We start from the raw sequence: 27714 nt of genomic DNA on the forward strand, positions 1-27714 counted from the left end.
CGTACGACTTCGCTTCCTGTACGACCCTTTAATTGCTTGAATTAAGAAAATACATATATTTAAAATGTCGCTGCAGTGGTAGTAGTAATAGGGTTTAAGGGTTGAAGCATCAGGGAATTGTTTAACAATTCCCTAAAAGTAAATATTAAGTAGTAACTCAAAGAAATTGGGCCAATGCGGAGCGGGTCGTATGTCCATATCATCTGATAATATAAATCAAGTATCACATTGTTATTTTGATAGAATTGAAGTCAACTTACTGTAGGTAATTGTTTTTCGGTTTTTCTTCTTAAGGCTACTTTATGCTTTAATCTCACGTTGATTATTTTCATTTTATGATATTTGACGTTTAGAAATACATTACAGTTTTTAGCCAACTTAACCTAATAGGTGTATGGCTCTAATAAAAAAAAATACATTACAGTTTTCATGGTCATCGACGACAAAGGTAGTTTTTTATTGCTTAGATGCGTGAACGAACTCACGCCCCACTCGAACGTTAAGTGGTTACCGGAGTTATTAGGAATTAACAAAGTACATGTCGCCCACCATCCATCTTCAGATACGCGTTTTAAGGCTCAGTAGGAGTAAAGACTAAGGAGTAGAGTTCATTCATACTACCTGAAGCCACTGCGTTCATCCGAAGTGCATTACCAGAGATCTTTTCACCACGTACCATCCGACTTTAGAATGAACTCCCCTCTACGGTGTTTCCCGAGTGCTATGACATCAAACGAGGCTTGTGAAGAGTATTAAACGGTAGGTAGCATCTTGGCTCTGCCCCTAGCATTGCTGACGTCCATGAGCGATGGTAACCACTCACCATCAGGTGGGCCAGATGACAGTCTGCCTACAAGAACATTAAAAAAATTTATTTTACCATTGAAAATCATACTGCAATCTGAAATCCTATTTGCTACCTCCACTCGTGGTTTCCACAAGGGAAACTTGACTTCACCACGTGAACTATTGTGTTAACTATATATGTATAAACTATTTTCCCTACCTATTCGCTGGAATCCTAGGAGGCTATTCCAACTACGGGCGGGTGAGCTCACAAGCACAACCTGAGAGAATTTGCTAACACTGCCCTAGCAAGAGCAGTGCTTCGCAGAATCTACCACCGGATCAGAAACGCGACCCACTGAGAAGATCCCGCGAGAAACTCAGTGGGGTGAAACTCTATAGGTTAATTTACTCGTCGAGCCCTTCGTCGCAAGTGACGGGTTCGGCAAGGACGCTGAGCCGAAGGCAATCTCTGGGTATTCTATAAATATACTGCAATCTATAACCAGGATTACCTGGTGATAGGCCATGTTACAAGCCCGCACGGGGAGGTATTTCTGCGGCGAAGCAGTCTTGGGTTTCGATGTCAAAGGTTTATTGTCATAGTTTTTATACAATACAATTGGAACTTCCAACTCATACCTATCGGGAACTTCCCGTCGTTACGACTATGGCCTCCGGTACTCCGGTACCAACCATGAGCTAGAGCTCTTATCAACTAAATAAATGAAGAACCACGCAATTCAGTACATCGTCATTATACAAGAAGTGCTCTTCAATCCTAAATAATAGGGCCCCAAAAATCTGAGTTGTCATCTATAAAACCAATAGAACTTTGTCGGCTTTAATTTAACATATAAACTATTTTCTCTCGTTTAAGCCTCAGCCCTCCTCACCTCCAGACAACTTCGCGTTTCGTAGCTAATAATCAACACATAAATATAAAATTAATCACGTGTAATCATCTGTAATGTAACACAGAAAACATAAATGAAATATAATCTTTTGGATCGAAAACAAAAGACCATCAACGCTGTAGGCTGTCCACAAATATTTATTTAGATTTGCTCCGAGGCATTACGTACGTATAATCGATTCACGGGCCGTCAGCGCTTGCCAATCCTATCCCTGATATTAGGGTTCGGACGTGATGAATACTGTATTATTCTCCAAGAGAATTCTAGCGAATTATTTTTTATTAATAACAGGTTGTTCATGATCATCCGAACTCCGAATGTGACAATGGTGAAAAGCAGTGACAAATATAAGCGATTTGACAATTAAAAACTTGGTAAAATGGAGAGATATATTACCGATTATACCGGACACATTTCACACGTGGAGCACTATGAAGGATTGTCCATGGACCGTTGTTTTTTTTCTTAATTGCTCTTGTAGGCAAACGAACATACGTATCACCAATGGCGACTGGTCAGCCCGTGGGCTTCAACAATGCCAGGGGTAGAGCCAAACCGCTGCCTACCGAAAATTGTCTGAGAAATTGTTCGTGATGATATGAGATGAAATCTACATCTACTTTTTATCATCGCACTGCACGTCACAGGTGCTTAGTTCACCCAGACTACCTCGAACAGCCACATTCAAACATAGTAAGTTTCCAGAGATTTCTGTGTCACTCTTAATACGCGTGAACGACTGAGAATACTAAAAATCAAATGGGCTGTATGGTCGTCTATCTACGATGACAATAGAAAAAAAAAACCGCGACGCGCAGAATTTTGAGAATTAGCGAACAAACCGAAGATCTTCCACCGAGCGTTGTTGATCGATAGACGACGGAACTATCTTAAAAATTGAATTAGCGCGATTCAAGCGTCTGTCAATATTTTTATTTCTACGTTAGCGGTAGGCTACAGCTCTATCGACCTATAAATGCTGCTAGGAGATTAAAAAGCCCGAAAGTCCACACATGATTCCAGTCACTTAGCAACTGAGGCGGTCACTTAAATTAATATCGTAAAAAGTTTCAGCTGGGCAACCCTAATCAGATCCGTTGTCATATGTTTCAAATTCTATTATTGTATTCGAATGCATCGATTTGCCTCCGGCTGGGGACGCCGCGACATCCATTATTCTCGTATCGTACGAAGAGAATTCAGAAACTCCTTTATTACAGCTATGTATAACTGATTTTATTGATCTTACATTGTTGGCCCTTTCTTTCGGTTCTAACGGTCCAATTTAACATTTTAGTTTCAATATTCAAACAATTTAGAACATGTATTTATTAATCTACAACCGGCCCCCTCCGGCTCCGCTCGGGTCTTTAACAAAAGTTTCAACGATATTTGACGTTGTTTAATTTTTTTAAATAAAAGAACACTTATTGCGGCATAACTATAATAGTTAGTTAGTTAGACATATGCTGTCATGACACTTTTTGTAAATAATGATGTGTTCTACAAAGTCGTAGTACATTATTTTATTCTATCATCAATAGTTTTCGCAGGGCACGCGACATAAAGAATATTTTACGTAATTTTTTTACACCTTGGGTTACATTATTGGAGTTTTAGTAGCGATCCCTAGTTTTTTTCAAAAAAGATTATAGCCTATGTCACTCGGGAATAGTGTAGCTTCCAAACAGTGACAGATTTTTTCTAATCGGTTCAGTAGTTTCGGAGCCTATTCAATACAAACAAACAAACAAATCTTTCCTCTTTATAATATTAGTATAGAAGAACAACTGATCCTTAATTGACTGTTGAAAACATTATACTTCGTACCTTTTTTTTTACCGACAGCTTGGTTCGCCGCATTATCATCATGGTGTGACATTTTAGGGAGTTATTTAGAAAGTTAAACCTACATTTTTTACACAATTGCACCTTCTTTTTACGTCTACCACTAAAAAAATTTAACATAATTCCGCAAAACATACGTCTGTCTGGCCATAAATATTGTGATAATGAAAACATGTTTCAAACACGATCACGTCGAGATGAAGCGTATAATTCATACGAACACTTAACCCGTAACCGGAAGTGAAGTAATAGTTACGTATTTTATTGTAGTGCAATCTGAGATCAACGCCGCGGGGCGACACGAGTCTATTTCTCACCTGCCGCCATGTGAAGCTCATAATGATAGCAACCCACCAATGCAACATGAACCGGATTAGATTTTTACTTAAGCATACTTTTTATTGACTCGGTGATGCAATAGTTAACGGCCCTGACAGTCGCGCCAAGGGTCGTAGGTTCGATTCCCACATCGGGCAAACATTCTGTGACAAACGGATTTTATTTGCTCTTTATCTGGGTGTTCATTATCTACATATGTATATATTTAAACGTATATAAATATTTTTATCAGTCCTTGGTAACACGGGGAATCCTAAATTACAGGCGGATGAGCGTGCGTGACTTGTTCCCATTTTACTTAGATAAACACATTCTCTCTCCCCAGGATCCCCACATGTGTTTGACAAAGGAAAGTCAAGTTTCTGCTGAATTTGGGTCTATCATAATAGACCAATGTGTGTCGCTGTGAGTCATGCGTTTACGCTCTCACCGAATTTCGATGTCGATAATAATAGTAAAAAAACATGCACCAAACAACATTTAGCTTTTATTATGGAAACAGCCTAATCAATTCGGCTGTAACTAACATTAAATGTATGAAATAACATATAGAAATATGTGTTTTTCATACATTTTACAGACACGTGTTCACTTTGGCGGTATTATATAAGAACCTGCTTTGTACTACTTCTTCCTATGTTCGTAAATAATACGAATATGAATAATCAATCATTCGATTTATACATTATTTTATTAATTGTCAAAGTTGAAGCCACCGGTGCCCAGACATCAACGCTCCTTGAAGAATAAGATTAACTCTGATAACCGCCCTTTCAAATTTAAGAAAACCTCACTAACAGTCCTAAAATTAGAAAAAAAAATCGTTAAGAAAAGAATATGGATGAATTGTGTAGTGCTACCCTCAGATAGATAAAGTCCTTTTTTGTTTTTTTTTTTAATGCTTAGATGGCTGGACGAGCTCACAGTCCACCTGGTGTTAAGTGGTTACTGGAGCCCATGGACATCTACAACGTAAATGCGCCACCCACCTTGAGATATAAGTTCTAAGATCTCAGTATATTTACAACGGCTGCGCCACCCTTCAAACCGAAACGCATTACTGCTTCACGGCAGAAATAGGCAGGGCGGTGGTATATACCCGCGCGGACTCACAAGCGGTACTACCACCAGTAACAGTTCTACAAAGGCAAACAAGAGCTCACGATGTACCTGGTGTTAAGTCGTTCTCAACACCCGTAAGACATCACGAATTTTACTACTTCGCGGCAGAAATAAAAGCACACATTTCATGGAAGTCGAAGTTTGTTATTGTTTTATATCAGCTGTGCCGGACTGCTCTAGTGGATGTTAACACTAGTGTAGGTCGGTGGACGATCCAGCCTGCGGCTGCCATATACTTGCGGTTTTGCGTTGTTGAGATTGGTTCAAAATGTTTTTTTTATTTTATATTACGGTGCAAGTTGGCGTGATGATATCTCGAAAACAGAGGCATATAGCGAATCTACATGTATTAAAAGTCGCTTTAGTACGAATTCGTAATATAGGTAGTTCGTCCTTTTTCTTTTCCTCCACCAACAATCGTAAATATCTACTATCTTAGAGCCATTACTATTATTATTATTCTAATAAGTGTAGATATTAAGTAAATTTTTATCTGCTAATAATATTTATCTCTAGTTAGTCTAACATATATTTGTTTGTGCTGTTCTTAAAACCACAGATTCGCGTATGGAAAAACCGACCAAATTTATTTGTATTTAGATTTACTTAGTAATTTTTTCCCTCTCTAAGCACCTGTCATTTTTGTAAATACTTTGACATTAGCAAAATCAATGCCAAAGGCGTTGGAGCCAAATTATCTAAAAGAAGAAGAAGAAATATTGCGTTGCTTAATGACAAAGTAGTATTCCGGACTTCATATTTCTTGAAAAAAAAAAATTTTTTTTGTTGCTTTCAGAAGTGGACGATCTCACAGCCCACCTGGTGTTAAGTGGTTACTGGAGCCCATAGACATGTACGACGTAAATGCACCACTCACCTTGAGATATAAGTTCTAAGGTCTCAGTATAGTTTTTCGGCGCGCACTGCGGTACCTTAAGTTTCGTGTAGTCGGTGTGGTGGAGCTCGATGGGGTTTAGTCGGTAGTCGTTCTGCGGGGCAAGTGCTTCGCGCGCCTTTTTCAAGGCGTAGTCTCCTGTGAGAAATTGGGGGAGGTGAAGGACCTCGGCCCTTCTCTTCTCCCCTTCTTCCTCTCAGGAGGCGCCGGAGTCCGACATAACCCGGTCCGTTACCCCCTTCGACCGGGTATCCGTAAATGGATTCCCCAGCGTTAAAAAAAAAAAAGGTCTCAGTATACTTATAACGACTGCCCCACCCTTCAAACCGAAACGCATTACTGCTTCACTCCAGATATACGCAGAATGATGGTACCTATCCGAGCGAACTGACTTTACACCTTACTTATTTACATCATTATACCAGTGTAAAATATATATACATTTAATGTTTTCACCTCAGCAGCTCAAACATGCCGCTTTTGCTGCGAAACAACAGTGAACAAAACGCGATTTTGATTCGAGCGTGGGTCAAAGTAGCTTTTTAATTTTTCAATCTTCAGTGCCACGAATTGACATTGTTCAGCCATAAATTTGAAACATTTTACTGTGCTCTGTCTCTTTCACATGCATACAAAAAAGCGAGTGAAAAAAGCAAACCCCTTCGAAATTCGATTTTTCGAAATTCAACCTCAAAGAAAACACGTTCGGAAACGCGTAATACCCTAAAATTTAAAGACCTACCCTCACTACGCTCAGGATTCTGGAATCCTTCGCATGCTCGGGACTCAAAATCAGCACTCGAAACAAAAAACAACTTTGCTCTCTTGTTGCACACATAACTATTGTGTATTTAAAACTTTTTTTTTATTGCCCTTGTAGGCAGACGAGCATACGGCCCACCTGATGGTGAGTGGTTACCGTCGCCCATGGACTTCAGCAATGCCAGGGGCAGAGCCAAGCCGCTGCCTACCGCTAGACTACATTTACGGTTTCATTTCGCGTTCTCTTAATAAATAAATAAATTGTTTTCATTAGCTGCCTGCAGCTAATGAAAACAATTTATTTTGCCTGAAGCTGATCCTCATGCAACATAGTTTCAAAAGTGGTTCAGATTGATTACCGAGCCTAAATTACGACTACCTTAAGCAGGCCTCGGTTCCGATACAAAATAAGCAATAACAGACTATTATGAATGTTCTAGCAGACCGTGCGTAATCGCAACAAGTTCTCCGTCCAAATCAACTGTTTAGACACGCTGCGTTCCTACGCGGTTATAGAATAAAGGCGAGTCGAGGTTAGTTCATACAACGATACGCCGTACTTACCTCCCTGGATAATAATGATATTGGAACAAATATTTTTACACCGTACGATTATTATCTATTAAGACCGTTATGGTTTTTGCTTCGAAAATTAAATAGTGAATTCGATTGACAATATTTACTGCGCTTTTAAAAAAAATTGCGTTAGAATTGGAAATGCCTAATTTCACCATTGCGAGTTATCTATCAGATGCATTTTGATTTTCTGTAACAATCACGTGAAATCATTATTCTTACAACGATCTTAATTTGACAATTGCTGAAGTTACATTTGTTTGCATGCGTACCAATTTGAAGCTTAGAATAACCAATAAAATTAATAAATTTCCACTTCAAATATAGACATTTTCTTAACATAAATAATAACGGCTCAAAAGCTAGGCTTTCCGTGTGCCCGCTAAAATTGCTTCAGATGGCTTAAGTCGGAAGATATCTTCCAGCAATACCATCAATGTTTCTATTCATCTATGTTTTGGACACATGTTTTCTTATTAAAAATGTTATTATTACTTTCTGATACTCAATGAGCACATGACAACGGACTGAACATTCTTACTTAAATTTGTTACAGGTACAACTGACTGTTACTCCTTAAGGCTCGGATGAGTGATGGTGGATTCTCAAGAAAATGGATTTCATGTCAAGTCTTCTTTTGTAAATTCTCCATCAACCTTTAAAATAAATAAGGTTTAACGGTATGTATGCATTATAGTCCATCCAATCCTGTTTCTGTAGGATATTGGTCAAAGCGCAGAGAGAAGATGCATGTGACTAGGAGATGTATGGAAATGGTAGTGCAAGGTAGAGGGGGAAGAGGTCGACCGAAGAAGACATGGATGGAGTGTGTGAATGACGATATGAGAGAGAGAGGAGTGCGTGTTGAGATGACGCCTGATAGAAGAGAATGGAAGAGAGAATGGAAGGATTAGCTGTGCCGACTCCACCTAGTGGGATAAGGTGGATAAAAAGAAGAAGATTTGTCAAAGCGCCAAGACCTCCAATTATGATCGATACGTAAGTATCTAAACACAGGGTCAAATATTTATTTTAAATAGCGGTGTGTCAAGTTAACCCTCTTATCGTGATCACCTCTAACTACATATTCGACCTAGTCAACGGGGCAATGCAAAGCCGTCGTTGCCCAAAACATATACACTCTCGTACTAAATGGTGACCTGTATTTAAAAGCCTAAAAGCACCGAGAGTTGATGGAGAATTCGATGTGTAACCTATCCCATTGACACAACCTATTAATTTTTTCGCCGGATCTTCTCAGTAGGTCGCGATTTCAATCTGGTGATAGATTCAGCGAAGCACTGCTCTTTTGTGATTAGTATAAGTAAATTCTGGCAATTATTGTAATAGGTATAATATAATTACGTTTCCTAAATTGAATAATCAAAGTAATTGTTTGTTATTTAATTATTAAATAAGTTTATTTAAAATTATGTCTTAAAACTAAATAATTTATAAACGTTTTTGTTATTATCCCTGCAGAAGTATAGAAGCTGTAAAATCCTATCTTCGACAAGGGTCTTGGCGGTCTGGTCGGTTTTGTTTTCCTACTGGCCTGCTAAGTCCCAAGTCGCGGAAGGAAACTGCGACAGAAGAAGAGTAAACCAATGCATTAAGAAAAATACAATATTAATGCAATGGCGATTTTAGTCATATAATTACATTAAGTAAACAGTAGATTAAATAAAAAAGGATTGTTGTTGTGCCTGATTTTTCTTTTCATTTGTTGTATTGTATTATATTAGTTTAGTTTTAAAACTTAAGCGTTTGACAGTTATGATCAAGTGTATTTATTATCTATGGTTATGATTGTCAACTACGAAGGTGACCAATACAAAATAAAATAATTTCTAGTTCGTTGCAAAACAGTGTTGCTAGCAATAATAAATCGGACAAAATTATGTGTTTCACCCAAAATAATGACGTACATTAATGAGATATTAAGGTAAAATTTTATACGATGACTGCAAATTAATACGCATCATTGATAATGTTGTTAAAGTAGAGATTGATTCACAATAGTCCATTCTGACCGTCCGTCATTGAACTGATGCCTTAATGAAGCACAAACGGACATTGTATGGGACAATTAACGAATACAATGTCAATAAACGTTAAATTAATAATGAGCTCCAAGAGGCAGTGATCGTGGTATACCTACTAGTTTTGCAATAAATATTAACTATGCCATTTTTGCTGTTTTAAAATCTTTATTAGAGACAACCTTTTTAGAGAGACAAAGTGTTGCAATCATTTAAAAAATGTGCTTACTTTGTTCTAGTCATACGCAGTCAAAAATTATAAGGTAAAAATAAATCTTAACAAACTCACTTTTGATTAGAAAATGTAATAATATACCGAATGACATAATATTTTATCAATTCGAAAATACGATTCTTTTTTTCTACATTCTTTTGGGGTGTTTTAAATAAAATTATTAGTTATGTTTATATGAATGCATTGCTGTTTTTATTTTAAACTAGCTGACCCGGCAGACTTCGTAGAGCCTCAATCGATAAATAAAAGACTTAAGCTTTTGTATAAAATATACTTAAAACAAACAAAAGAAATCCATCCGACGGGGGACACATCAAAGGAAAAACAAAATTGTTATTTTTATCTAATTCCGAGCATTTTCATATTTATCTACCTTTTAAATTTTCTTTGGACTTCCACAAATAATTCAAGACCAAAATTAGCCAAATCGGTCTAGCCGTTCTCGAGTTTTGGTGAGACTAACGAACAGCAATTCATTTATATATATATATATATATATATATATATATATTGATTTTAAATATCATATAATTCGATGTAAATAGTTGGTGTTGTACACGAAAAATGTGCGTCGCCGTAGAACTGGGGTTTCAAAGCGGTATGTGCCTTCGATTATGCAATGCCCTTGGAAATCCCAAACGTGCTGGCGACCACCGCACTTCGTACCGACGACACTGTGAGCCGTGGAAGACTGGAATTTGGATTCACCATTGATATCAACAGACATCAAGGAGGACATCGTCGTCGCCACGACGCAATTAACCAATACATAAGATTTTTTAGTTGTTGTGATTAAAACTAAATTCCAGAGTACATTTTAAATAATCTTCTTTTAAAGTTAAAAGCTTCGGAAATGGGAAGACCGATATTAATTTGTTTACAGAGTTTTATGCCTTTAGATTACTATACCAATGCGTTGAACAAGGAGTCCTTAATGCTTCCACAATCTATCTATACGATAAAAAATCATGTAATTTATGTTTCTCCGAATTCAATAACAACGGCGCCGAATCTTGAATACTGAACAATTTTCCGCCGAATTTCCTAATTAGTTTCGAAAACTCAAAACAGCTTTTAAACACAGCCCCATTGAGTTTCTCGTCGAATCTTCTCGGTGGGTCTCGATTCCGATCCGGTGGTAGATTCTGCGAAGCACTGCTCTTGTTAGGGCTAGTGTTAGCAAATTCTGTCAGGTTGAGTCCGTGAGCTCACCTACCCGTCCGCGTGTATCTAGAATAGCCCCTCAGACTACCAGCGAATAGGTAGAGAAAGTACTCAAAACCACCAAATTAGATTCAGTCGATTACATCTGAAAACGTGTCACAATTTTTTTTTTTAATGCTTAGATTACGGGTGGACGAACGCACAGCCCACCTGGTGTTATATGGTTACTGGAGCCCATAGACATCTACAACGTAAATGCGCCACCCACCTTGAGATATAAGTTCTAAAATCTCAGTATAGTTACAACGGCTGCCCCACCCTTCAAACCGAAACGCATTACTGCTTCACGGCAGAAATAGGCAAGGTGGTGGTACCCACCCGCGCGGACTCACAAGAGGTCCCACCACCAGTAATTACGCAAATTATAATTTTGCGGGTTTGATTTTTATTACACGATGTTATTCCTTCACCGTGGAAGTCAATCGTGAACATTTGTTGAAAAAAAACAACCATAGATTTGCGCCATATTTATTTACAATCAATCCCAGCAATCGTCATCTTTGAACACAGTCACGCAGGCTGGCTTGGCTTCACTATCGAACCTGTCTATAATCTTCTCATCGATTCTCTTCTTCGTTTCGCTGGCGTCTTTAAGTTTCTTCGTTGGCGATTCTAATTCATTTACCTGTAATTTATTTTATAAGTAAACTAGTGACCCGCCCTCGCTTCGCTTCTGAAACTGTAATTTACTATTGATTTCTCCACTATTTAATGGATGTTATTATACATATAAACCTTCCTCTTCAATCACTCTATCTATATCACTCTATCTATATACTCTATATAAAAAAAACCGCATCAAAATCCGTTGCGTAGTTTTAAAGATTTAAGCATACGTAGGGATAGATATAGGGACAGAGGAAGCGACTTAGTTTTATACTATAATAATAATAATAATGTTTTTATTGCAAGTAACCATGACTCATATAAATTGTTAATAAGACTTAGACCTATGTTAGTAGTTATATTTACATCACAATGAATTGCTGTCGTAACATCCCATGGGAGATGACACCACAGCGACCCATGTATACACAGTCCAGCATATATAGTATACTATGTAGTGATACGCTGTCTGATCGTACCTCCAACAGTTTTTGGGAACCGGTCATCAAGCCTCGACATAATGTTGACACTCGCATATCACGTTTGACGGCGTATCTCTGTTCTAAGTGCGAGTTTTTTAACGTTCTCGATAGCGTAAAAGTTAACTCGAATTTGTGTCCAGTCGGAACAGCGCCCCTGGCGGCAAACGTAGACAACCGTTTCAACTCTATACAAATCTGAGTTAACTTTTACGCTATCGAGAACGTTAAAAAACTCGCACTAAGCACACGGCTGGTCTGTAGTTTATCGAATTAATAAATTGTTGATCTGCAATTTTATCGACTGTTTCCCGAATAAAAACCTTAAGAGTACATTAATGCCGTCGTAATTCACGCGAGCTTCTGCCCAGTATATTAGTACGTTAGCAAGATATCTTGATACGCCCATACGAAGCCGGGGCAAGTCACTAGTTTAAATCGTCTCTTATTCCTTAAGCGACCTAATTACCTACCAAAATGACATATAATTTTACGCGTTTCTTTTATCTTACAAAGTACTATTTTTTAATTATTTTAATTGTTTAAATAACTGAAAAAATCACGCACGGTCAACCAGTCCCAAATTAGGATTCACCGTGCTATAGGTATCAGAGACTGACATACATACTTATATAGGTTTAAATATATACATATATAGATAATAAGTACCCAAATGAAGAGCTAATAAACCTGTTCATCACACAATGTTTGCCCGGTGTGGGGATCGAACCCACGAACCTCGGCACAACAGTCAAGAGAAATCTACTTTACCATCGATACAGTCAATTGACAACTATTCTTACATCGTGGAAGTAGTTCGCGAAACATAATACGACGCTTGAAAGGCAAACGTGACTAAGCGACAATAACTGCTTTATACATAAATGATAGGCAATAACCATATTCGATGCGCAAAAAAATATATATTTCTAGGTCTATTAAAATAAATTCAATCGTACAGCTAGATTCGTTAAAACAGATTTTTTTCAGGTATTTCATCTTTAAATTAGTCTATTGTAAAGTTCACGCATTGTCGCTTAGTCACGTTTGCCTTTCAATCGTCGAATATAATAAACATTAAAAAAAATTGGTACACACTTGCGGGATTCGAACTCTGGACCGCATCGCTCGGTACGAATGCACCGGCCGTCTTAACGTTTAGGCCACGACGACCCATTAATGATCTTTACCTCGAATCCTCCGGAAGACGTCGAAAACGTTCTCTTCCTCGGCGGAGTTATAGGAGACACGCTGTTGGATAGGTCCCGGGGCACCTTCTCCGGTATAATAACTTTATTAACCGGCGTAGTAGCAGTCGCGTTAATCTGTAGAGCTGTACAAATAAAGAGTAGTTTAAAAAAACTAAAAAACACGCTTAATATAAATTTCTACTAAAAAATAGAAACGCTTTTTTTTTACAATAAAAAATATTTTTTTACACTATTTTCAATTTAAATTTATTAAAATTTATTTTCTATTTTTTAGTTGAATTATATATAAAGCGTGTTTTGTATTTTTTTTAACTACTATTTATTTTTCATTTTTTCGTTGAATTTCAATTTTTTCTTTTAATTTTTAATATTGAATTGTCATCGGTCCTCGATAAATCTACAAAGTTTGAATGAAATCTGGCGGTTTAAAGTGGGTCAAAATCGCGTCTAAAGAAGTCAGTTACAAACATACAAACATACATACAAGTGAAGCTAATATAAAGCGTGTAAAAATTAAGATTTTTTCTGAATTCCGCGCTCTGTTCGCATTTGGTAAGCAAATTAAGGCCCACGGAATGGTGAGCTATACTCTTTACTATACTATTACTATAGCAAATGGTAATAAATATCAGCTAGGGGAGTACCTAATCTGCTGCCACTGCTTAGGACACTTCAAATACAACTTTTACAATTTTACATTTATCACATGTCCTTCTTCAAACGAGGCAGAGTACTTAATGTTAGGCAGCGGTTTGGCTCTGTCCCTGGGCGACGTTAGCCACTTACCATCAGGTGGGCCGTATGCTCGTCTGCCTACAAGGACAATAAAAAAATCTTTTACCATTGAAAATCATACTGCAATCTGAAATACTATTTGCTATCTCCACTCGTGGTTTCCACAAGGGAGACTCGACTTCACTACGTGAATTCCAACATAATATTACCCATTGTGAGCCAAGATTTATTTATTTGTCAATCTTTAAGTATGTATAAGGTAAGGATTTATAAGTATACTAGCCGTACTCGCCCGCTTCGCTGGGCATTTAAAATTAACATTATTATTTATTGTCATTATTATTAGGGAGTCCAACACTCATATAAATATTAGCCTATCCATTAAATACATGTATTTTCTACATGGTTACCAAGTTTCAAGTCAATCGGATGCACGGTTCAGTAGTTATAACGGAACATCCGTAAAAACCACTGTAGATTTATATATAAAATATTAGTATAGATTTTTCAAATTTCCAATTATCTTTTCGATTATTGTATTTCTTAGCTAACAGACCTATTATGATATTTAATAAAAATAGATAAAACATAATACGAACCTGAAGTCCTCACAGGTGTCTTCTCACTGAAACAAACATTGAAATAAATAATTTTAAACACTTTTTTGTACAAATTTTAACTTATTACCTAGGGCGGTTCAACGACTATTGTCCTGTGAGATTTGAAATACATTACACATACATACATAGGACCGGTGCTTTTAGGACCCTCAAGCACTGGTCACCGTCCTCGTCGAACTCGTCGATTACGACGAAAAGTTCGACGGATAAACTAACCCACAGACACAGCCCACTGTGTTTCTCCCCGGATCTTCTCAATGGGTCGCATTTCCGATCCGGTGGTAGATTCTGCGAAGCACTGCTCTTGCTAGGGCCAGTGTTAGCATCACTCCGGTTTGAGCCCCGTGAGCTCACCTACACGTTAGGGCGAAGCTGAGATAGCCTTTCAAGGTTATCAGTTTAGTTATCAGTTATCAAGGTTATTAGTATTAGTGTACTTCCGAGGGAACCGTCGGAAGCGGTAGTAATCTCTAGTATAGAGCATGGTGTCTATCATGGTCTATCTTTGGTGGTATTATACTAACATTCATTAACTGTTCTGGAAAATTTATGTGCATAGGTAGGAGAAAAAAAATACGATTTATGGAAAACTTTAGTTTTCGTGTTCTCCGCGGATAATTATGAATTTTTTTCTTCTACCCATTGTTAGTAACCTCGAATAGTTGTGCTATCTTCACCGAACGTATAGATGAGATTTTGTTTTTCAACATTTAAATATTGTGCTAACTACCGTCAGATTTCTGTGGAAAACGAACGCGATATTAAATCGTAAAATTAGTTTTAATTATCAAGTTTATGATGTCAAAACCTATTGAAATCTTTATTATAGTATTTATAAATACTATACGAGTATTCTGGCGTACTTTTGAAAACTTTGCAACTTAAAAACTTTGTAAAAAGTTCGCGATTAAACCGCAAGCGTAATTAAAAAAAAAATCATGAAACCACAGATACAGTTAAAGGACAGTGTGCAAATTATCGATCTCTGAAGAAAAAAAAAAACAAGTGGTTTATTTTTGTGTGAACCGAGTGTGGCAATAGGACATGACGCCGTGCAGCCTAATTGGTGTCGGAACGTTGAAACTAATTGTGGGTGAGAGCTGGCCACAAACGCTGTGTCATAGGGATGCCATAAAAATGTTTTTTTTTGTTGTTGGATCAAAAATCAAAGGAGTTTTGTTAGCAAGTTTACCTTTTCGAATACAAGCGTATATATATATATATACATACTTTGAATTTTATCTGTTGAGTGTACATTGTAATTGCCAGTACGTACCTCATTTTAATAATCAACACGCAAGGATACTGTTTATTGCATAGGTAATTAAGGCAGTACCATATATCTTTATATAAGATTTATATAAATAACGATCTCAACAAATGGAGCTCGTTTTAAAAATAAATGCCTAAGTTATGTTCCAACCCTATGATCACCTGTCGTTGACTACGACACACCTTCGCCGAGTGAAATTACTCTCAGACAGTCACGATTGTCGCCATTTTTTTTGCATAAAACACTTTTACGCGCACTATTAAAATAATTAAGTGATTTAGAACGAGGAATTTATTTGAATCATTTTTTAATTGAATTATTAGAAAATCTATTCGTTTTTATAAACAAATCAACCAAACTTCAAAGGAAGTATTGGCATCAAATCAAAAACACACATAAGACACAAAAAAATTCAGATATCCGAAAAAAATATATGTCATGCTAAAAACATGAAGAAAAAATAAACCCTAAGATAAACGAATAACTAACTGTCAAATGTCAAAACAAAACACTGTCATCCTCAAACGTTAATCCTTAGAATAAACGCGTCATTTTCTCGGCGTCATCGTTCAAAAGCACGCATCACTCATTAAACATTACATTATTAATACAATACAGTAAAGCTTCGCGAAGTCCCTCTTCATTTCTCAAACGTATACCAAATAAGGTATGCGGCGCGACTCCTGATGACGTTCACATCACCGCTCCTGATTGACTCGTTACTAACAAAGGTTTTTTGTACGAGCATTCGCTAATAAGCGATATTCCCTTAGCTAATAGGAAAGCATTCGGTTAAAATTCTGTAAAAGGGAAAAACCTTAGGACGTTCTAATCCCACGATTGTTAAGCGCAACATAAGAAGCAAAGGGATGACGTTCCGAAACAGGCAGTAGAGAGATGTAGAAACAATTAGAGTACAATAATAAATAATTCATATACATCCTTATACTTTACTGTTTAGAACAATTTATATAGAATACTATGTATTCATTTAAGATTCAGAGAAAATTATTTGACGTAAGACAAATTTATATTGTATTTTTTTTAATTTCCTAAAAATCCTATTTGATGAGTAGTAATTTAATTCGGCATCGTGTCGCTGTGTTTAAGTAAAAAAAACAAGGACTACGCCGTAAAGGTTCTGCCTCGTCCCTGTATAATGACAATAGACCATGTCAATACTTATTATCCTACCCTAAGGATATGTGTATATTATTGTATAATTAAAGCAAAAGTCACCAATTTTTTCTAGAATTTCCAAACACCTAGAAAAACCGATTTATGTCAAAAACAAAAAAGGATAACATTAAAATCAGTCTTAGGAAAGAAATATGGATATTGATTTTTTTGTTTTTACATTTACGTTTTCTGTCCGAGCTGCGACTACTCTTTCATTAAATGTAATCACAAATTTTGTGAGATGACTTCTCTTCAGTTTTCACGAGTCGTAGGAACTATTAAAATTCGGATATCATGACCACAGAGACTGAAACATTCGAAATGTCGGACACAATATACGGACAGTAAAAAAAGCGAGATTAAACCGTAAAAGTAGTTTAGTTTAGTTTAGTTTAGTTTAGTTAAACGTGTAAGATAATTTTTAAATATCCCGGCAACCCGTGTTTCCTCTTCTAAGTTAAGGCTATGTTCCGATGTGCACTACGAGCACTAACTGTGACGTCAATTTCGTATACTGCGAAGCCGTTCTTTTATAGTTAGCTTTTTAGTTATGTTTATAGTTAGCTATACTGGTCACTGTTTAAAACGGAACGCAGTAGTGTCATCGACGTTTGTTGACTTTGTTTTTGCTTCAACAAAAAAAAACTAATTTTTAAATTCAGTTATATAATATTTCGTGATGCGGCCGTATCACGATGCTCAGCAATGAGTGATCGACTGAAGGAGGAGAGGACATATTATTTAAAAATTGAACATTCAAGTTATTGTCAGTTTGCATTAGTTGCATAATAAAAGTAAGTATATTTTTTAGTAAAAGAAAATATTGTTTTTAAGCAATTTAATGTAAAAAAAACCAAATGACTGAAAAAAGGTTATCTAAGGTAAAAGTGATCACGTGATCAAAGCCCTGAGAGCACATTACTTGAGAAAACCACCATTGTCCACAGTAGACAAATGGCGACGCTTTATGACGTCATATATATTCCCTAAAACACTGCGACTGTTTACTGTTAGTCCACAACAGAACGAACTTTATCTTCAGTAAGAGCACTGTAGAGTGCTCGCAGTGTATATCGGAACGTAGCCTAAATCCAACTCTTGTCTATACTCTATACAATTCGATCACGTGTTGACTCTACTACTGACAGTTGACGTACACAAGACTTGACAGCGCGCCTTATTACGGTTTCAATCAAACCAACTTTTACACGTACTGCATCTTTAGATGTTATTTACACGGTTGCCTGTCTGACTTCGTAACGTTCATGTTTAATGGAATACTTTTCATAGTCATGGAGTCAATGAATCTATGTGTAGGAAACTATTAATGAATTTCATTTTTTCTAACCGACTTTAGAGAGAGAGGTATGAATGGTCTTACGTTTTTAGAAATGGTGGTAGGACCTCTTGTGAGTTCGCGCGGGTAGGTACCACCACCCTGCCTATTTCTGCCGTGAAGCAGTAATGCGTTTCGGTTTGAAGGGTGGGGCAGCCGTTGTAACTAAACTTGAGACCTTAGAACTTATATCTCAAGGTGGGTGGCGCATTTACGTTGTGGATGTCTATGGGGTCCAGTAACCACTTAACAACAGGTGGGCTGTGAGCTCGTCCACCCATTTAAGGATTAATAAATAAAATGGATTTTTTTATAGCTAACGGTGGTAACTAAGCTATAGGTGGACGAGCTAACGTTCTACCTGGTGTAGCCTACCTTGAGACATGAGTTCTAAAACTATTTTTTCTGTACAACGACAGCTTCACAATTCAATCCGAAACGCATTACTGCTTCACAGCAGAAACAGGCAGGGTGTGGTACCTACCCTAGCGGACTTACAAGACGTCCTGCCACCAATAAATGTATACGTTTGTTCTATGTTGAGCGATTTCAGACCATAATTTTCTTCAGTATTTACTAGTGGTAGGACCTCTTGTGAATCCGAACGGGTAGGTTTTTTTTTGAACTCGTTCAACTCATACCTCACTCTTTTAGAACTCAGACCGACGTAGGTGTCGGCATTTACCTTATAGATGTATATGGGCTCCGGTAACCACTTAACACCAGGTGGGCTGTGAGCTCGTCCACCCATCCGTCCATCTTTGCAATAAAAAAAGTATAGTGGTTTACGGTTTAATAGATAACATGACATAATAGATGAAAATATGTACTTCTTTTTATTGCCTGCGTAGGCAGACGAACATACGACCCAGCTGAAAACTGTAAACTATTCGAAGTCTCAGACAGTGAAAATAAAAAAATAAAAACACGAGATTAAATCGTAAAAGTAGTTCTAATTACTTACTCGTGAGATGTATGGCACGGTAATTAACTAACTAACACGTATCTAATTACTGAAATAAAATAAAAAAATATTTTTTTAAACTGACAGATTTATTTAAACTTTACAAAAACAAAAACTTTCAGCAAACCGGACTTTCGAAAGCATTGAAACTACGAGAGGACAGTTTTTTTTTTTTTTTATAAATCAAAATGCGGCAATGGCTAACGCAATCTCGGTTCTCGTTAAAAATAAATCCAGATTCAACAGTTATTTAGCGTTAAATACACGTTAATTCCCGCCGTTCCTTGTTACTTCGGAACTAGGAATGAGAAAGGTCTAAAGTTCACCTGTTTAAGGGACATGTTTATAGTTAAGAGCGCTAGGGTTGCTAACTGAGCAAATAAAAACACGGAAGCCCTATTTAACAGCTAAGCCGTGGAATTAAAATGAGATTTATGTTTAAAAAATATATATAAAACAAGCGGTCTGCTCCGGCTCCGCTCGGGTCTTTAACAAAAATTTCAACAATAATTCACGTTGTTTTATTTTTAAAAATAAAATAACACTTATTACGGCATAACTACAATAGTTACACATATGCTGTCGCGACACTTTTTGTACTTAATAATGTAGTCTACAAAGTCCTAGTACATTATTTTATTCTATCTTCAATAGTTTTCGCAAGGCACTCGATGTAAAGAATATTTTAGGTAATTTTTTTACACCTTTGGTTACATTATTGGAGTTCTAGTAAGGATTCCTAATTTTTTTCAAAAAAGATTATGGCCTATGTCACTCGGGAATAGTGTAGCTTCGAAGCAGTGAAAGTATTACTCAAATCGGTTCAGTAGTTTCGGAGCCTATTCAATAGAAACAAACAAACAAAACTTTCCTCTTTATAATATTAGTATAGATTGTGCGTCTCAGGACACCCGACAGAAATGATAACTTAAATAAATCTAAGTTGAACTTAAATATTGAAATTATTGAAAAAACCTTCGGTCATTCCTTACATTTTATGTATTATTTAATATTTGTATGACAATGTAAGGAAAATTGTAACATAAATAAAAAAAAATATATAAATAGTTAGGAGCTACATAAGTCCTCAGTACCGCTGCCGTATGCGTGAGAGAAAGGGATGCCAGACAGAATGGCGCCGTAACGCGTTACGTAACGAAGCGGTTTAACCCTACTTTAAGAAGTTATCACTTCAAAAAAAAACCAGATTACTTTTATACGGTTAATGAGCTGTAGACAATACCGACGGTGATCTATGGATGGATATTATGAGATAGAATTACGCTTACGAGTTAAGCATAAATTATTTTGATTAAAACCTCTTCCCGTTTTATTGCATTACGCTGGCAGGCGACTAAACGGCATTCTAGTGATGCTATCAACAGTATTATTACTTTGCGTGTTGTTCACGAACACGGTCCTATTAAAAGACACGGATAAGTGATACGCGATAAATTTATATTGTTACCTTTCCTTTCCTTTTCCTTTCTTTTCCTTTGAAAGCACGCATGCTACTTCAAGTATATTGACAGAAAATGACGTCATTCTTAAGAAAGAACAAGGCTAATTCATTTGTTGAAATCAATGATCACAATGATATTGTTGGAACAAATCGACTCAATTGAAATATAGTTATTGAAAATTTCCATACTGGCAAAAACGAACGATATACAAGTGTAATTATATAACAAAAAAAATAATTGAAATAGAATTGCTTGTGATAACTTACGTAACAATAAGTATTTTAATGTTAGATATTACGTAGACAATCAGGGCTACCTTCGTTAAGAAGAAAAAACCGAAAATATTCTCTGCAACAGAACCAACAAAATCTTCGGTTGTAATCGAACCAACACCCCTAGCGACGAGAGGTAGCGATCACAGCAACCACGCCATTAATCTGCGCTAGCTCTGACAATTTACATAAAGTGCCTCGTGCCTCAGGTGTTAAGGGACATTGATGCAAATTATTGTTTGTTACGTGATAACCGAATATACCAACAACGGTAACGTGACGTGTTTGTGACAAGAATACTATTTAAAAAAATCAGAATGTTCTCGAAACCGCTAAATTTGTAACGTTATTAAACAAAAAACTAATAAACTATTAGAATTACTATGTAATTAATAAAAATAATTGCGATGGGACCGTTTAGCCAAAGATCCCGTTGCTTTTAAATAGTTTTCAAGTTTCTCAGTTTTTTTTTTCGCATCAGCACAGACTATCCCATTCCCGGAATGATTTTCCCGGCACGCGATCATGTTATATCAGTACATCAAAGCAACGGCTCGGCTCTACGTATGGCCAACATTAACGATCGTAAAACACATTAAAGGCGATTGATACGTTGTTAATGTGTCATGTAATTGTTGTTACCGAGAAATATTCATAAAGAGCGGAAGGCGTGTTCCAGACGTTTAAGTGGATTGCTCGATTTAAAATCGATACTGTAATTTTAATTAGTTAATTTCTTTATGTCATACCCTATCTCACACTTTAAGCTTGTCACGCCAATAATTCTTGTGAACGTTAAAATTTGAGCACGCATCGAAGCAATAAAAATAAAAAGCGCTAAAGTATCTTATAAATACGTCTATTCACGTTTAGAATGCAAACACAAAACGTTGGTTTTAGACGGTTATTAGAGGCGCCGTTTTGAGCTGACTAATCGGTATTTACCGGGACGTGATATACCGGGCGCCAATTGTAATAGACCCTCGGGGAACTAATACGGGAAGCGAACAGTCGACGGTGACATTTGTCGAATGGTATATCGCAAGCTGTAATGTATTGTAATCATATCATCTCATCAAAGAACAATGGCAGCTTTCTATACAACATTTTACCTGATATCTATTTGAGGCGTCTTGAAACAAAAAAATACTAAAACGATAGGAATAACATAGCCTAAGCTTAATCAGAAATTTTTTTGGTATTAGAAAGTCACAAAAAAAAGATATCAACGTGTTTACTTTATAATTTGAGGTTATCTATCAATAAATAGATGTCTCTGATTTTTGTAGGCACGGACTATAACAAATTGAAAAAATAGGTAAACGATATGTTTATATAACATTTTTAGTTTAATTATCATAGATGAACCAAGGATACACTTATAATAGTACTCGAGTAGGTACCCTTAGCAATTGCAGAGCTACCTCAGTACATATACATATTATATAGTTTGTTCTTTCTTCTTTGTAAATGTGTAAAAATGTGTCAGAGATAGGTACTTTTAACATTTTGAACGAATTAGTCACATATTTGCGACAAACGAAGGCTTGCAAAGCTAATTTACTATAGTAGAATTATTTTGTCCGTGCAGTTTGGGTCATAAAAAATCGGAGCGGTGAAGCGAGTATTTCGCTCTCTCTTCCACTCACGAGCCTTATGGACGGGCATAGTCAGGCGCATTATGTCAGTTGTCGTACTGTTAAAATCGTTGTCATCTGCATTGCTGCCATTACTATTACATATTTAGTTATTTAATTAAGTACTAATTGTAACAAAGAATAATTAATATTATTATTTTCATTTTAAATACTTTATGAATATTATTCATAATCAAAAAATATTGCTTTTTTGTGCCAATAGTATAAATGCCATCCTTTACAAATGTATTAAACCGGAAGTACACAAAAATCGAATTAAAAGTTTATTAAATTAACATTTTTTCGTGGCTTTGCCACGTAAATCTAACATCGTATAAAAATGAGCAAATAAAATGATGAAGTTTCGTTTATGTCTTAATCTAAGACGCCTTTTAAAACATTCAGGTAAAAAATTGCCATTGTTCTTTCCGGTCGCCATTTTTTCAACGATCACAGAAGAATCGAATTTAAGTGAATTATTTTTCTTTGTATCTGTGCTCGTTCTAATTAAAACTGTGTAATTATAAAACTTTACGAGTGTATACTTTACAAATTTGAGTTGTATTCAAATAGCCTATTTCTTCTTCCCCGATGAATAATAGTTAATTTTTTTATTTAATTAATATATTTTGTACACACAGCTGTTAGAAGAAACACGACAATAAGGATACAGAGTACAAGGGCACTACTTATTTCATGTTGAAATCTCTTCCAGTAGGCGCGCAGAAGGAAAGAAGAATTAGGATAGTTTGTTCGCCATTCGCAATTTTTAAGTCTTCGTGGCCTAACGAATAAGACGTCCGGTGCATTCGTGTTGAGCGATGCACCGGTGTTCGAATCTCAGGCGGGTACAAATTTTTCTAATGAAATACGTACTGAATAAATGTTTACGATTGACTTCCGCGGTGAAGGAACAACATCGTGTAATAAAATCAAACCCGCAAAATTATAATTTGCGTAGGACCTCTTGGGAGTCCGCGTGGGCGTTTCGATTTGAAGGGTGGGGCAGCCGTTGTAACTATACTAAGATCTTAGAACTTATATCTCAAGGTGGGTGGCGCATTTACGTTGTGGATGTCGATGACCTCCAGTAAACACTTACCAAAAAAAAAAAAATACTATAAAATATCGCAGACTTGATAATAAGCCGTCAACACAAAAGGCGACTCCTAATGAAGCGGCGATAGTCGGCGTCACATTCCCGAACAGACAGACAACTAACCAGAGATCGAACCGTATCGATTCCGTGAAACGATTATATTGTTATATTTTTTTTTTTTTTTTTTTTTTTATGATTGAAAGTTTACTGGTGGCCCGAAGGCCTTTCCAGTTTCACCAGGACAGGTGGGCGAGCAAAGGCTCAGCCAAGAGGGGTGGGATTTGCTAACAACTGCCCGAGCGCCTCCGAAGGAGACCTAACAACTCAAGAGCAATTGTTTCGCGAATGAATCTACTACCGGATCGGAATCGCGACCCGCTGAGAAGATCCGGCGAGAAACTCAGCGGGCTGATGCATGGGTTAGGTTGCACGTCGACCTCTTTGTCGAGTTCGACGAGTACGGTTACCGGGGTCCCTAAGCCTGCCCCTAGTATTAGAGCTGAAGGCATCTAATGCAAAGGTTATTGGATCTGATGGATCCGTAAGGACGTGTCTAGGGCGTCGACGGTGACTGGCTCCTGCATGATCAGGATTCGGGGAGTAGTCAGCGGCGGCAACGATAAGGCGATTATCATGACGCATAGCCTTATCGAAGTATCGTTCCGACGCTGACTTCATGTATTTCCGAATTGATTCGAGGCCCAGGTCGTCGTGTAGGTCAACGTTCCTCACGAACCACGGAGCCCCGACAGCTAACCTGCAAAAGCGGGATTGTAGGGATTGGAGGGTGTCTATGTGTGTGCGGGCCGCGTGAGCGAACACCACACTCGCGTAAGTCATGACGGGCCTTATGCAAGTTTTGTAAAGTGTCACCTTGTTCCGAAGGGACATTTTACTCCGCTTACAGATCATGGGGTAGAGTCTACCGAGAATAAACGCGGCACGGTCACGGACTGATTTTATATGCGGGCGGAATGTCATCGATGCATCCAGGGTAACGCCCAGGTACTTGACCTTCCTGGCCCAGGGTATGGGTTGTCTAAAGAGAGTAATCGGGGGTGTGAGATTCCTCCTCCTAATCCGGGAGGAAATCCGTGTGGAGCTTCCCCTCTGAAATAGCACCGCAGTACTTTTCGCTGGGTTGATGTCTATGCGCCATTTTCGGAACCACTGTCCTAGGGCTAGGGCTGCGCTCTGAAGCTTCTTCGCGATTAGGGACTTATTTCTACTAGAATAGTAAACAGTCGTGTCGTCGGCGAATAAAGCTAAATGGGTCGGCGGCGACCGGGGAATATCGTTGACGAATAAGCTAAATAGGAGGGGTGAGAGGACAGAGCCTTGCGGGACTCCAGCTGTGAGAGGTCGTGGGGAGGAGCGGGTTCCCTCGACTCGATATCGAAAAGAGCGGTTCGACAAGAAGTCCCGTATGATGAGCACGAGACTATCCGGCACGCCCATGTTGAATAGTTTGAAAATCAAACCATTGTGCCAGACTTTGTCGAACGCTTTTGCGACGTCGAAGAAGAGAGCTCCCGTGTATAACGGTTTTGGTCGATTAAGCCCCACAAGAATGTGCTCCGTGAGGCGGTGCACCTGTTGAACGCATGAGTGATTTGTACGGAATCCGAATTGTTCATCGATAAGAATGCCCTTGGATGAGACGAAGTCTCTGAGGCGTTTGTAGAGCAGACGCTCATACAGTTTGCCTAGAGACATGAGGAGGCTAATCGGGCGGTAGCTCGTCGGATGATTTTTTGGTTTACCGGGTTTATGTATGCCGATAACGTCCGCTTCTTTCCACACCGCGGGAAAGATACAGTTCGCCATAGCGGCATTGAAAATAGATGCCAACATCACGATGAGTTGGACGGGTAGAAGTTTAATAACGCGGTTGGATATACCGTCGGAACCGGGAGCCTTGCGAGGACGTAGGTCTTTGATCAAGTCTTTAACTTCCATCGGGGTGACGGGTGGTAACGCATCAGAGGGTGGCAAGGAGGCTCTGCGTTCTACCTCACTGTCTACTAATTCTACATGAACAGGGTCCACGGATTGAGTGCTGGGCGTGCACTGGGTTTGCAATGTATCGGCCAGCAGTTCTGCTTTTTCGTCATCATCGAACGCCGTGAGTCGGCCTGAGGGGCCTACGAGGGGGGGCATAGTTACTACCGTATCCGATTTGAGAGTACGAGCTAAGCGGTAGTAAGACCTTTGAGAGGGCGCGAGTCCTTCTAAGAAATCAGACCATCTGGCATCTCGGACTTCGGTGATGCGAGACTTTACGTCGCGTTGTAGGGCACGCATTCGAATACGATTTTCCGCGGTAGGATACCTATCGTACGCACGGATCGAGGCGTTCTTAGCTCTAAGGAGTTCCCTAATATCGTCGGGCAATTTGAAGCGGTGAAGGAAGTCCTCCGCTACAACTTGCTTCGATGACCTATCTAATGTCGAGGTGATGTGTGACGTTACGATGTCTATGGCTTCAGCGGTATCCTGAGGAGACGGGATAGAGTCCGGACTAAACGGAAGCGATGGTGGATCAGATTCAGCCAGGCTGATGCCCAGCGTGTGCCAATCCACCACAGTCCTCGTGACGGGAACGGAATCGGGAGCGCGACCGAGCTTCATAACGACGGGACGGTGGTCTGAATCTAACTCTGAAACTACTTCGATCGAGTGTAAGCGCAGAGTTACGTTTTTTAATAACGCTATGTCGAGTATATCCGGGCGATGCGCGATATTTAGCGGGTAGTGAGTCGGGGTTAGCGGAGCGACGATATCGAAGGCGAGATCATCGACTAACGCGTCAAGCCGCCTGCCATTCGGGGTTGTGGTGTGTGAGTTCCACCTGATGTGTTTACAATTTAGGTCGCCCGCCAGAATGACAGAGCTCCCCATACCGAGCAGCGCCTCGATATCACTGCTTAGAACGATCTATATTGTTATAGTGCAATGTTTATTGCCTTTCAAATATATTTGCTCCGAGACTTCTTCCTGATGCAATACAACAATAACAGAACGGAGGATCGAAAAGCGTTTCTTTTTTTAATTTTAAATATAGGTTTTGAACTTAAAATTCTATTTTGTAAACTTTAAATTCAATTTTGTAAATATCAAATTCAATTATCAATAAATAGCTGATATAAGTGATTGAAGTTGTAAAGAAAGAAAAACAATAATTTTGGAAGAATGTTTGTAATCTCTGGTTTGAGACATGTATAAGTATAGTTAAGTAACGCATACATTTGACCTTTTTTTTTTTTTTATTGCTTAGACGTGTGGACGAGCTCACAGCCCACCTGGTGTTAAGTGGTTACTGGAGCCCATAGACATCTACTACGTAAATGCGCCACCCACCTTGAGATATAAGTTCTAAGGTCTCAGTATAGTCACAACGGCTGTCCCACCCTTCAAACCGAAACGCATTACTGCTTCACGGCAGAAATAAGCGGGGCTGTGGTACCTACCCGTGCGGACTCACAAGAGGTCCTACCACCAGTAATTAGGCAAATTATAATTTTGCGGGTTTGATTTTTATTACACGATGTTATTCCTTTACCGTGGAAGTCAATCGTGAACATTTGTTAAGTACGTATTTCATTAGATTTTTTTTTAATTTAGCTTTAATTTATTTTAGCTGTAAAAAACTTACCATCATCGGTGGGCCGTATACTCATCTGCGTATAACGGCAATAAAGAAAAAATTAAAAATAATAAACAAATAACGACCTGGTCCAAAGCCGATATTACTCATAGATTTTTTTTTTTTTTTTTTAGATCATAGATAAAATCTTAATAATACATCTTCTTAATATTTAAAAACAATGTCGGCTTTGTTCGAGCACTTATAACTCGAGAACCGCTGGACCGATTTTAATTGTTTTTGATTTGTTGTATTTGACTCCGTGTCGAATTTAAGAATAACTATAGATAGCATTGGAAACTTTTACGAAAAAAAAAAACATTTTCATGGGTTTCGTAAATGTCAAACATATAATGTTCATCCCGTCGATAAGGTAAACTTTCCCCTCAAATCAAAGAACGTATTTAAATAAAGATTTCGAATCGACATGATATTACACAATATTCGG

At 37.9% G+C, this 27714-nt stretch overlaps 1 protein-coding gene and 1 non-coding gene across 2 annotated transcripts in view; one reads left to right on the forward strand and one right to left on the reverse strand.

Annotated features, from left to right (window-relative positions):
* The first annotated feature begins 10095 nt into the window (after positions 1 to 10095).
* Mir2788 (microRNA mir-2788) lies at positions 10096 to 10171 on the forward strand. The gene has a single exon (NR_107372.1). It is a non-coding gene; the product is annotated as a microRNA mir-2788 (primary transcript).
* Positions 10172 to 11200: 1029 nt separating this feature from the next.
* Parn (poly(A)-specific ribonuclease) overlaps positions 11201 to 27714 on the reverse strand; it is a 42904-nt gene continuing 26390 nt past the window's right edge. The window contains 3 exon segments of the mRNA NM_001160205.1: positions 11201 to 11371; positions 13022 to 13164; positions 14377 to 14402. Coding sequence (NP_001153677.1) covers positions 11225 to 11371; positions 13022 to 13164; positions 14377 to 14402 — 316 coding nt within the window. The 3' untranslated portion in view covers positions 11201 to 11224.

The sequence above is a fragment of the Bombyx mori genome, chromosome 17, assembly GCF_030269925.1.
Source record: "Bombyx mori chromosome 17, ASM3026992v2".
In the NCBI taxonomy this organism is placed as follows: Eukaryota; Metazoa; Arthropoda; class Insecta; order Lepidoptera; family Bombycidae; genus Bombyx; species Bombyx mori.